Below are 12,407 nucleotides of genomic sequence, written 5' to 3'. Positions count from 1 at the left end.
TCGTAGTGTCCGTCGATACCCACCTGCTTGGAGTGCGCCTTTCTTGGAAAAAGAGTAACGAGTTGTCATCTTTCCGTCCTTTTTGATTTTAAGGAAACGAGGGCCCTTATCCTACTTATTTGTTTGTTTGACGAGTGCTCAAGATTGGAATGGAAGTATGGGAATCGGACAACCTATTATCCTCTTAGGCACCGTTCCCTATAAAATAACAACCGTTTCTTTGGTCTAATCAAATCATTTTGACGTGACAACACTAACTCAACTGTCACGTCAAGGGTTGTTACCTAAGCATGACTCAAAAACTACATAGAATTCCAATTGGCAACGCCATGTTTGGGATAATTCAAGCCAAACTTTTAACATTTTCATTTTTCGAAACCAGTCCACTGCAACACTTTCAATTGAGTAGCAAGAATCCAAATGAAGCAACTATAAGCACAATACCAAACTCATAAACATGCATCAACACAAACACTTATCCATCCAAGCATTTAAACCTTTTCTATTATTTGAATATAAGGAAAGCGGATTCACTGAGACAAATAAAATTAATAAAAAGCAGGTGAGCTGCAAAACTGAAAAAAGATGAAGTAACTGCTAATCTACAAAAGGTTATACTGTGTATAAAGCTTAAAAAGATTTAATGTCAAACTTTCTTTAACTAAAATTACTGTACAGATTGAACTGCTCTACACAGCGCACAGCGCTCCATTCAATTCCCATATCTCAAGTGTGTAGATAATCACATTGAGATCCTTTCTTGCAATGTCCACTCTCATGGAATTTACATACTCTCTGCCCTTTATTAAAAGGAGGCCTCGATGAATCTCCCCCTCCTCGGTTGCCAAATGGTGACTGTCTATTCCAATGTCTACCTCCACCATAACCAGGATCACCACCCTGAGGAGTCCTATCTCTTTGGCCTGAGAACCTGTCTCCACCGTTCTTCTGTTCACCTCCCCACATGCCTGAATTCCCAGTAGGGGCCCCCCAACCGGGATTTGCATTTCCAGGGGCTGGCCCTTGTCCAGGAGCAACCCAACCTGGATTTGCATTTACAGGTGGTGGTCCTTGGCCAGGTGGCACCCAGCTGGGAATCGCATTTCCAGGAACTTGTCCATTTACAGGTGCAGACCAACCTGAATTTGCATTTCCGGGAGCCTGTGCTTGTCCTTGGGTTCCCCAGTTCATATTTGTACTTGCAGGTAATTGTCCTCCCCAACCCATGCTTGGGTTTACTGGCATTTGCCCCCAACCAGTATTTTGATTCTCAGGCCCCTGTCTTGGCACAGTACTTTGATGGCCTGTGACACCCATACCCCAAGGTATGTTGGGTTGAGCAGGAAGTGGCTGTATGTTTGATTGACCAGGGAGTAAAGGTCTCCAAGAATCGGATGGCGGCATACCTGATTGGCCTGGAGCAGGAAAAACCCCGGATGGATTTCCAGTATTGAAGGATGAAGCATGAGGTTGAGCAAAAGCAGGAGATTGAGCAGGCAAATGAACTGGATTATTTGGCTCTAGCTTCTGAGATGAAGCATTTCCCCATGCTTGAGATCCACTCCCAGGTTTTGGAGATGGAGCAATCATCTCTGGCCTTGCAACCAAACCTGATCCCCATCCATGAGTTTCTACAGGGGGAATCTGAGTAGTCACAGGTTGAACCAAGTTCTGGATAGCAGCACCAATATTTTTCAAATCAACACCAGCATTCATAGAGGCAACAGTTGAATTAGTCACTGGTAGCTGATGGGAATTGACTAGCACCCTGTGTGATTCGCCTATTTCAGGCTTAGATGCTAAACTCACTCCATGAGACATATTTAAACTATCCACATTACCACTCAATTTTGATGTAGAAGGTGTTGGAATGGAAGTATGCAACAATTGCCCACTCTCTGGAACAAGCAAAGTAGAAGATTGCTGCCCTCCATTGCCTCCAGAAAATTGGTTGGCCATCATGAGGGGACCAGATGGTTTAGTAGGGGTGGGTGACCATTCTCTTTCAAAAGTTTTTCCCTTGGTCTGAACTGTGGTACTTGGAGTTGGAGACGGGAGGTTCGTTTCAGAACCCCAACCATCTCTATAACTCTTAGGAACCTCAAGTGAGGAAGAAGCCGCCCCACCTGTAGAAGAACCAAGTACCGATTGAGCTACAGAACTCAGGGAATCATGTGAATTCCAAGCTGTACGATTCTGATCGAAGTTTGAATTTCCTCCAACTTGAATCTCCATTCCTTGCTGCAAAGTTGCTCCATGAGGCTTCCCAGAGTATGAGACCGTTTGAGACAAACTGCTGTCCATCAATGGAGGATCTTTATTGAACTTGCCACTCAATGCATCAGTCAAAAGTATCGAGTCCTCTGGCTTCTCATTAGATCTCCATATTCCCAAATTAGTAGGAAAATAACCAGTGTTGTTCCATTTTCGCAGCTGCACCATAGAAAATGGTCCTTGAACTTTTCCAGAGGGATCCTTGTAGTGCCACATTTTCTCTGATTCATTAATTTTGGGAGAAGACTGTGCTCCACCTGTAGAGCCAGGTATTGGTGAAATTTCTGAAACAACCCTAGAATTTGGTTCTGATAACACCACAGAATGGGGATTTCTAGTTTCTAAATTTGAAGCAATTCTTGGCTTCTCCCAACTGTTTAATTGCTGAGTTTCTTTAGCTCTTGCTTGGTTCCATAGATTTTCATTCACTATCTCGCCAGCTCCAAACAAATCATCCCCTTTGTTTGAGAAACCTTTATTAGACAAGTTTCTACTCAATTCTTTATTTCCACCTGAATAATTCCTTGTCCCACTAAAAGAATCATTTGAAGCAGAAGCTACCCTCCCAGGGGAAATAGGTTCTCTTCCTCTCCTGCTAAAGCCACTGCCTCTTGGTCTCATAGAGTTTTCTGCATGTACCAGACGCAATGTTACCATTGAATATAGTATAAAAGACAAGAAATTGTTCAAAATTCACAGGGAAACAAACCAGACCTTGTCTCTTGTCATCTGTTTCACCCTCATCCTCATCAGACTCATAACTTGGATCCATGTTAGGGTCTGAATGAATTTCTGGAATGTCCTCCAGTCTACGCTGCCGCTCCTCTGGCGTCTTTAAAAGCTGCAACTTCTCCACACATTCTCTAAGCGTGAACAGAAGTCAAGGAGCACTTAACTGGTGTGAAAAAGCATAGCCCTTGCCATTACAAGTAATTAAGTGCAGATTTATAATTATTCAATTCTGCATGAGCTGGAGTTAACATTTCATCTAGCAAGTTCAGTATTTAATGAGAACTAAAATGATGAGATGGAGCAATATAGCATTGATAGAAGGGTGGAGGGGTGGATGTAGACATGGAGGGAAGAAGATTGGTGCATAAATGTTCCTGCCTAGAACTTCTAACAAATTTACAAATGAAAATACACCTATTTTGGTTTTTTATTTTCTTCACTCAAAGGTTAGAGTAGGTTGTCCACACAATCTATATATAATACAGCCAGGAGGAAAGTAAAAGTTGCGATTTGAAAGATTATGCTACTAGGTTATATTGTGGTGAAAACAGATCTTGTGCATATTTTTAGATACAAAATAAATTGTAAGAGGATTTTTGGTCAATTTTTTTTTCCCAAAAGAAAATAACAGCTACGACGGTCAGCTCAAATCTAACATCAGACAGACTTTTGTAGAAATGTATATACCATAGTGTAAATTATTACTTTATTATGAAAAAATCATTCAAAAGTTCCATCCAATACTATGGTGCAAATTACCATAAGAAGATCATAAAACAAATACATCATCAGACACCCAGATGGCATATGGATAAACAAGAATAAAAATGAAAAAAAAAGTAAGACAAGATAAAAAGGAAATAGGAGTAAAAGAAAAAAAGGAAAGAAGCTTGCACTTGAGTCTCATTGTTGCAGATGTTAAGAATTTAGCAGAGAACTAAAACATTAAATGACAACCATCCAACTGCATGCAAGATGATAATAAAGTTCCTCATAAACTTGTAAAGGATATTCTTTTCTACGCCCTAAATCACTGGCTCGATCACGTAGATGACTCAGGCGCAATATCTCTGCTTCCATCCACTGCATTCAAACAACAATTATTATGCACCATATAAAAGATTATTGAAACATGGAATTGTGAAATATCAACATTAATAAAAGGTAGGGGGGAAAAAAGGTAGGAAAAAGCCACAAATGTTAAGAATGAATTGGTATCATTGTCCAAACATCAGAACCTTATCTTTATACATCTCATTTCAATCCTTCCATCACGGAATAACTAGTTATTAGCTACATTATTTCTCCTTACTTTTAGGTGAACGTTTCTTTGGCTTTTACTTAATAACAATGGGAGGATTCTGCCAAACCTTTGCACAGAACGAAGCATCATTTTAAAGATCACAACCTTCTTATTCATTATCATGTTTTATTAATGATAGATTTTCCTTTAAAAAATGGGGAATTGAAGGGCAGAGAAAGGACAAGATGTTGTGGACAAAACATAAAGAAGTAAATTCCTCAACAGATTTTTTTTTTTTTTTTTTTTTTCCATATTTTAAATCCAATAGTGAGCAAAGCTTTCTTACAATCTAAAATTTACACTCTGCTGCTATATCCTGCAAATAACTTCATTTGGTTTGATATATCTTACTTATCAAGATTATCTACCCAACTCCAAGAATACAGAAAAAATTTTAACCCACCATATATAAAATGAAAGACAATACTTAAAGACAAAATAAACATACATCTTTTACTCTGACTGCCTGGAGAGCCATGGCCTTCTCCTGAACATCACCCTACAAGGAAACAATTAATGCTATCAGGAGAAAGAAAACATCCAAATAATAAAAGACAAATTTGGTGTTAAGCATACCACAGTTAGTCGATTGATAAGTCCACATTTTATGCTCTGGCGTAGCCTCTTGCATTCATCCTAAAAGACCAAAAAAGGAAACAAGTAATCAACAAAGATACTGAAGCAACATATATGAGACAAGCACATCATTTAACACAGTAAATTTCCATTTTGTTTTAATTATAATGCTGAGTGGACTCCCCTCACAATTTTCCTGAAGAGGACAAGAGGGCTACTAGACTAGCTATTGCAGGTAACCAAAGCAATTTTTTTATTTTTTTTTTTAAATTTGGACACTGGAAAACTATCAACCTTTCTAATAAGTACTCAGCAGGTCCTAAACCAGGGACTACTGTCACACATTACAACCCTAGTAGTCAAGAAACAACAGAAATAAAAATCTAGGTAAATGGCCCCCAGAGGGGTTGAATCCCTTACCTCTTGGTTGAAATCAAATGCCTTAGCCACGCAACTTAACCCTCCACATTATAATTGATGCAAACTCCTTATTATAAATTAGAAAAATGGAAAAACAATTGCCACTATGTTTCTCTATATTTATACCAATATTTGACAGGCATTTTGCACTTCCATGAATCATATAAGCAGGATTACTCTCCTAACAACAACTGCATTCACGTTATTTTTCTAAATTCAAACAAAAAAGATTATAACACTCTCACTTCCTCTCTCACAATGAAGCCATAAAAAGAAACTGAAACAGCATTATAACAATGTCTATCAATCACCTCAGTGAACTCTTGGTTTGAGATTATATCCATTGATACGACCTCTGTCTTGCTCAAATTCAATATTTCAAGCAAGATATCTGTCATCTTTTTGCCAACTCTGTATGGTTCAGCAACTTTGCTTGTACCTGCATAACAAAACAATGTATAAGTTGACAAATATATCATGTTCTACACTTGATTCAAAACTAATAAGAGTGACAGACACACATCTAGATATTTACCTACAACTTGGACTAGCCTATACAAGTCTTGCTTTTGAACACTACCAGATATTCTTATTCTCACAAAAGAACCAACAACTTTGTCATGAAATGTTTCAGTATCTTCTAAAAGTTCCTCCACCAAATTACGCCGCAAATAAATTAGGTTGATGTTATGCATATCAATAGCTGCATAATCATCAAGATTAGATTGGAGACCCCTCTCATCACCCTTTTTACGTGTTTTGCGTTTCTTATCTTTACTCCCTTTTACTAGGGCGTCAGAGTTCCCATCAGTCTCCAACTGATTAGCTTCAGTATCAACGACACTTCCTTGAAGATCGTCCACTTGAGAATCCTCTCTTGTAAGAAAGTGAGATTCAAGTAGCTTTAACATTTCAAAGTGCCCCACACGTGGTTTCCCAAACAAATTTTGAAGCCGTGAATCACAAATAACATGTGTTCTACCATGAGGATCACGAAGCTTATACTTTTTTATATAATCTAGTAGGAGAGTCTGCACATCAAACTGAGATAAAACAGATTTATCACCATTTCTCATGTGCATAACCAAATCCAGGAGCTCTTTTGATGCCCACTCAACATTTTCATCTGTAGATGCCCCCTCAGCACCAGTTATTAACGTTGTTCCCGACGAACCACCCTCCTTGGCACGGGATTTTGACCGTCTTTTCATCTTTCTTCTTTTAGGGACAGTTGCTTCTGCATTCTCTGAAGAACTGTCTGAACCATGTCCTGCATCATTAGTGGCCACATAAAGTTCATCAGGTGAATCCTGTTTACCAGCATGTATATCAGATCCCTTCCATGGATTTTTAGCACGTGCAAGTTCTTCCACGCTCAAAGAAAGCTGCTCTTTTAAATCAAGCCAGTAATCCTTGAAGAGATATTCCCAGCTATTTTTATCATCAAAATCTACTTGATCCTACAAAAAGAGGGAGAGCGAAAATAATTAAAAGGTTAAATCAGATCCTACAAGATTCTTGTGAATATATCCTCATCCTAAGCCAAACCAATATCAAAATAAGAACCTTTACAACCAAACCAATATCATAATAAGAAGCAACCCATTATTTCTCAATTAGCTAATCCTAAATGAGCTATTTTAAACCATTTTGGTGGTTCTTAATTAATCATTTCATCCTCTACATATTAATTCTGCTATTTTGGCATGTAGATATGTCAATACAATATAAATGACTACAAAATAGAGATTACAAAGAAAAACAGAAGCAGGAAAAATAAATCAAATCCAAAAGATAAAAGCCCAAGATAATCAAGGTTGTGGAGAACACAGTGATAAGTATTCCAGAATATTATAGGTATAAACATGCAACTTCGATAATACATCAGTTTTTTTCAGAGGAAAGGAGAAAACAAAATTCAGTTTTATGAGATGCAACTTTACAATGTATTACAGTCAGCTTATGTGCTAGTACAAAAATTTTTAAATGTGCACTTCATGCCCTAGCATGTTTTGATGCTCCACCAGAAAAGTTGGAAATTAATACTCGGTCAATGCAGATATGCTGCCACAAACCAAAACCTAAAACTAATTTTTAGGTGTTTACCATCAACCAGAATTAAGAAAAGAAGTCTAAGGACACCAGTCAAATGCAAAAAAAAAAAAGATAAAACTTGACTCTTAAGGTTTACCATGGCCGAGGTGCTAAAGTTAAATGAATTCAATGACTATGAATTATTTTCACAGATGCAAATTTAGCATAACAAGACACATTTTGACACATAATAATCTGCTTCCAAAATATGCATAAATTAATCCTCACATCCTTGACATTGTGAATGACGTTAGACGGAATTTTCTTTTAAAAAAAATTGTCACTCACCATGTCCTTGTTTCCTTGCTGATTCCTTTCAATCAACATCACAGTTTTCATGCATGTCTCACAGAAACCCTTGTTACCTCTCACACATAAGATAACAGCATCTTTAATACAGCCCTTGCACAAGGAAAATGTACACGTGTAGCACATATAATATGCATTCTTCTCACATATGCTGCAGAGATGCCAACCTAAATTCATAAAATAAAAAGCATCTCAATTAGGTTGAGTCCAACAGCCAAAGGTAATAGCCATGTTTTAAAGTGTAATTTTAAATATTAAATATAGGAAGCATAAGGGATGTGACAAACTATTAACACACAAAAAAGCATAATACCCTCAAAAGAATTGATGTAATATACATCAAAAGATAAGAACTGCCTGCAATACCATGTTTTGCAACTACATACAACATATATTGTAAAGCATAAAAAGTAAGTTAAACATAACAAGAAAAAGAGGACAAATGCATTTAAGCTATACTAAGTGATGATAAATATGATTGAAATAATCCACTAATAATCTCGAACAGCAAAGAAAGCAGGTTGATCACATAAGGCATAAAAAAAGCATTCATGATATGACCTTCAGCATTGATCGTTATCTGAATAAGAACTCTTAATTTCCTCATTGGTACAACCGTACAGGATGTTCTTAAACGGATTCAAATCTATGAACTATTAGCCTCAGCTACTATTACTTAGGTTATTCAGTACACATTCAAGCTTGACATTCCTTTATTTTATGTTTGTTTCATGCTACACTCCTTCAAAATTGGATAATCTTCAACCCAAAAAACATAACAATACCAAACAGAGTAGTCTGAGGAATTTAAAAAGAAACTCTTACAGAACCAAGTGTAACTTGTGTTAATGGCTACATCGAGCATTAACTGATGGCTTCTTAATGTTAAGATAAAGATTCTAGGTTACAAGTAAGAAGTACATGTAACAAGTAGTTCAGGGGAAGAAAATGTTATACGTTGATTCAATGATCCCATCCCAGAAATTATAGATTCCATTTGGAATGGTTTACAGCACCAACTTAATTAGACTGGCTTCTCCTTTTTCCTGACTTTCCTTTTATTTATTTACACAAATATCAACATTTCCCATCACCTAGTCTCACACTTATAATTTCCAGAATTTTCCTTTTTCTTTCTGTTGTTGCTTTTGGCCAAAACAAATTACTTAGAAGCTTTAAGTTCGGGAAAATGGGAAAAATAAGATATAAGGGGAGGAAAAAAAGAGGGAAAAAAAAAAAAAAAGAATTGAAAACTTTAAGCCAAGAAATTATCCTCAGTTTCTGCCATGGAGTTTAGATCAATTGATCAACTAGTACTAACTGCCTTTGTAGGCACTTATCCCCTTCTCTACAAGAGACAAGTATGCAACATTGAACAAAACAAGCAGAAATATTTCCTCGCATCAAGTGGATGGCACTTAGGACATATATCAAGCACTCTCTGCAAGAAAGGTAGCAGCATATATCTAGGTAACAACTATACTATGTAACTACTTAAAATCCAATCAAACTGCCAATAGATCCATAAAGCCAAAATACATGCATAATTTTGCTCCAAATAAATGCATAACTCCATTCTTGCCACTCGTTCAGCATGTTGTCTAACATACATATGTACCAACCAGTAACTTGTTGGTTAACAATTTCCTCAGAACTTATATACTTTCCTGGTCCCCAAGGGCCCTAACATTAAATCATCTAAAACAAAGTACATTTCAGGCTAGTAATGATGACTTGGCCAATTTTAGTTGAAATTAAAAAATTTCCTGTATCCACAATTGCTTTTGGAACCCCTAGTCACCAAAGAAAGATACACTTCATATGACGCACAATAAACCAACTTGATGAGCTTGCAAAACTTGAACATTGTGCTGGGCAAAACTGAAGATTTTACTTCCTGTCCCTTCACACAAGTCCACTACTGCAAGGTTTGCTGTTGAGTAGATCACACCTTTTACAAAGAAAAGACGAAGTAACAACTTCAATATTTATAAAGAAATTTGAATGAAAAAGCAACAAGAGGACAAGGAAGTGCCATGAATGTATTGAACTCTTTATATGGTTAACCACTATCAACCTTTCGTAGCTCTTTTTTCTATAGGAGCAATTGTTGCTTTAACCAATGGAAAATTATGATTAACATTAAAATTTTAATTTCCTAAAAAAATTCATTCTACATCGAGGTAAAAGAAAAAGTCTGCATCGCAAAGAACTTAAGTGATCACTGAAACATCCACAATGCCACAAATAAAAAACCAACAGAATGATAATATACAGCCTATTAGATGGTAAACATAAACATAGTGAAATGAAACATTTATGCAGACTCACCACAATTCCATCGACCTTTAGCTCGAAAGAAGGCCTCATCACGATTAACACATGATGGGTGGTATGCTTTTGGACATCCCCTATAAACGCAATATCAAACAATCCCTCATTCATCAATAACTATCAGATAGTAGGAACAATAGCAAAGCATACAAAGAAGCATAATATTGGCATAACCAGAAAAAACAAAATGTCACCTGCGATCACAGAGGACAAGTTCTCCACCATCAAAGCAGATAAAACAGACATCCTCCTCTGATTTCTTCCTTGAGGGAGCTCTCCCAATGGGTCTAGAGTTCTTCCCTCGCTTCCTTTTACCTCCAACAGTTTTACCAACTTCCTCCAACTCTTCACCCGTCTCTATTTCCTCTGTCACATCAGCCGTCTCCATTTCATCAGCTATATCAGCATCAGCCTCTTCCGCCATGTCACCCATCTCTGTATCCACCTCCTCCATCTCTGCCCCCTTCCGCATTTCAGTTTCCTCTGCCAATACTGTTTCTCCTCCAGCCACATCAGCCATCCCAATATTCTCCTCTAGCACCTCCGTTTCATCTGCCACATCACCAAACTCAATAGCACCAGCAGTTTTTGCCACAGCGGTTTCTTCAACAGCAGTTGTTTCCTTAGCTGTGCCAGCCGTGTCCATCTCCTCTGTCTTTACCTCAGCCTCAACCTCCAACGTTTCCAACACTCCTTCCCTGTCGTCGGTCTCCTCTGTCACATCTAAATCCTTTTTCTCATTCTCAATAGCAGTCTCTTCTGCCATCTGCGCCACTTCTTCTGTCCCCCTTGTTACCTCGTCCTTCGTCTCATCAGCAATCTCCATCTCCTTGAGCATTGCCGCTCTATCTTCCATCACTTCTGCCACTTCCGTCCTTATCTCCGTTTCCTCAGCGATGTCCGCCTTTATCTCCGTTTCCTCAGCCATGTCCGCCTTTATCTCCGTTAACTCTGTCACATCCGCCTTTATTTCCGTCTCTTCTATCACGTCCGCCTTTATTTCAGTCTCCTCTGCCACGTCGGCCTTTATAACCGTCTGCTCTACCACGTCTGCAGCATTTCCCGTCTCCTCTGCCACGTCCGCCCTAACTTCCGTCTCCTCTGCCACGTGGGCTTTTACTCCCATCTCCTCTGCCATGTCCAGCCTCCCTTCCTTCTCCTCAACCACGTCCGCCCTTATTTCCTTCTCCTTAATCAAATCATCAGCTTTGTCTTCCGTCTCTTCAGCCTGTTTCCCTTCCTCGCAAATCACATCCTCATCGTTACCCCCATCACCAACCAGCGGTGTCGAAACAGCCAAATCTCCACCGTTCATCTCATCCTGGTTCGCTTCACCAGCAACCGCAGACGCAAATGTTTGCGACTCAATTGACTCCCGCTCAATCTGAACCGAATCGTCAGCTTCCTCTTTTCCTTCACCCAACGATAATTGTACAGATGCTGTCTCATGCGCCTCGCTCAACTCGGCCACTGACTCCAAGTGGCATTGAGGCTCCGTCTCTCGTTGGACCTCCTCCTGTGAGTCCGTTACCGCGGCTACTGTGGAGGTTTTATTAACCAAGTCATCTTCAAATCGAGTAGAAAAGTTCGATGATTTTGAAGCATCTTCTTCTTCAGCGTCCATTGGTAGAGATTGATTGGATTCAAATGGAGGAAACCCTAGAGATTGAAACCCTAAGGGTTTGTGAAATTTTATTGTGAAAATTGTTAGATAGTGAGTGAGACAGAGAGAGAGGGGAAGGGAAGAGAGTGTTCGCAAATCGCAAGAGCAATGTTATTAGTAATGTTTTTTACTAATTAATGATTGAAGTTACGATAATGTCCTGTTTTTTGTGTTTGAAATGACGTTTTTCACCCTGAAATATATGTGGGGGCCGGTGGCATTGGCTGGAGATTATCTCATGATCACGTGTCCATAGATGCTTCTAGCGTTACTGATTCTTGAACCGTGCGATTTGACTTATATTACATGTTCTGTTTCTGTGTAGCTTTAAATTTTAATGGATCTTTTAAGAAGCATTTCAGTTTTACTAAATAAAGTGCTGATATTTTGTTTTTCAATTAAGGAAGCATATTAATATTTTTTTGTCTTTTTGTCTTTTTTTTTTAATAAATTTACGAAAGAAGATGACGCATCCCTCAGGGAATCACAGGAAATGTAATCAACGAATTGTTCTTCCTTTGTAATTTGTAAAAGAGCTAACGACCTCCTCCTACCAAAATAATTTGTTTAATAACACTTTCTTATCCACCAACTTTTAAAATATCATTTTATTATAACTATTTTACTATCCGTTATCACTATTTTATCATTCATAATTATATTTTAATAATAAACAAAAACAAAATATCCATTTAGTTTATT

At 38.1% G+C, this 12,407-nt stretch overlaps 1 protein-coding gene across 3 annotated transcripts; it reads right to left on the bottom strand.

Annotated features, from left to right (window-relative positions):
- Window positions 1-483: 483 nt before the first annotated feature.
- Window positions 484-11,729, bottom strand: LOC116130051 (zinc finger CCCH domain-containing protein 19-like). Of its 3 annotated transcripts, XM_031415796.1 has the most exons (11): window positions 10,948-11,729; window positions 10,237-10,917; window positions 10,040-10,119; window positions 7,688-7,875; window positions 5,841-6,765; window positions 5,617-5,744; window positions 4,886-4,945; window positions 4,758-4,808; window positions 4,019-4,089; window positions 2,989-3,143; window positions 484-2,903 (listed from the first exon to the last, which is right to left on the bottom strand). In XM_031415796.1, the coding sequence occupies exons 1-11, from the start codon at window positions 11,664-11,666 to the stop codon at window positions 727-729; spliced, it is 5,235 nt and encodes a 1,744-aa protein (XP_031271656.1). In that variant the 5' UTR covers window positions 11,667-11,729; the 3' UTR covers window positions 484-726. The 3 variants fall into 3 exon arrangements, with proteins under 3 accessions (XP_031271656.1, XP_031271655.1, XP_031271657.1); XM_031415795.1 differs by having other exon boundaries at window positions 10,237-11,729; XM_031415797.1 differs by having other exon boundaries at window positions 6,372-6,765; window positions 10,237-11,729.
- Between the last annotated feature and the right edge of the window lie 678 nt (window positions 11,730-12,407).

The sequence above is a fragment of the Pistacia vera genome, unplaced genomic scaffold (genome assembly GCF_008641045.1).
Source record: "Pistacia vera cultivar Batoury unplaced genomic scaffold, PisVer_v2 Contig217, whole genome shotgun sequence".
Lineage (NCBI taxonomy): Eukaryota > Viridiplantae > Streptophyta > Magnoliopsida > Sapindales > Anacardiaceae > Pistacia > Pistacia vera.
This window is presented reverse-complemented; position numbering and strand designations above follow the sequence as displayed.

Coding starts and splice junctions, on each gene's coding strand:
- LOC116130051 (XM_031415795.1), bottom strand. CDS start 11,666: ATGGACGCTGAAGAAGAAGATGCTTCAAAATCATCGAACTTTTCTACT. Junction 10,120..10,236: donor CTTGTCCTCTGTGATCGCAG/GTGACATTTTGT, acceptor TTGCGTTTATAG/GGGATGTCCAAAAGCATACC. Junction 6,766..7,687: donor AGCAAGGAAACAAGGACATG/GTGAGTGACAAT, acceptor CTCTTTTTGTAG/GATCAAGTAGATTTTGATGA.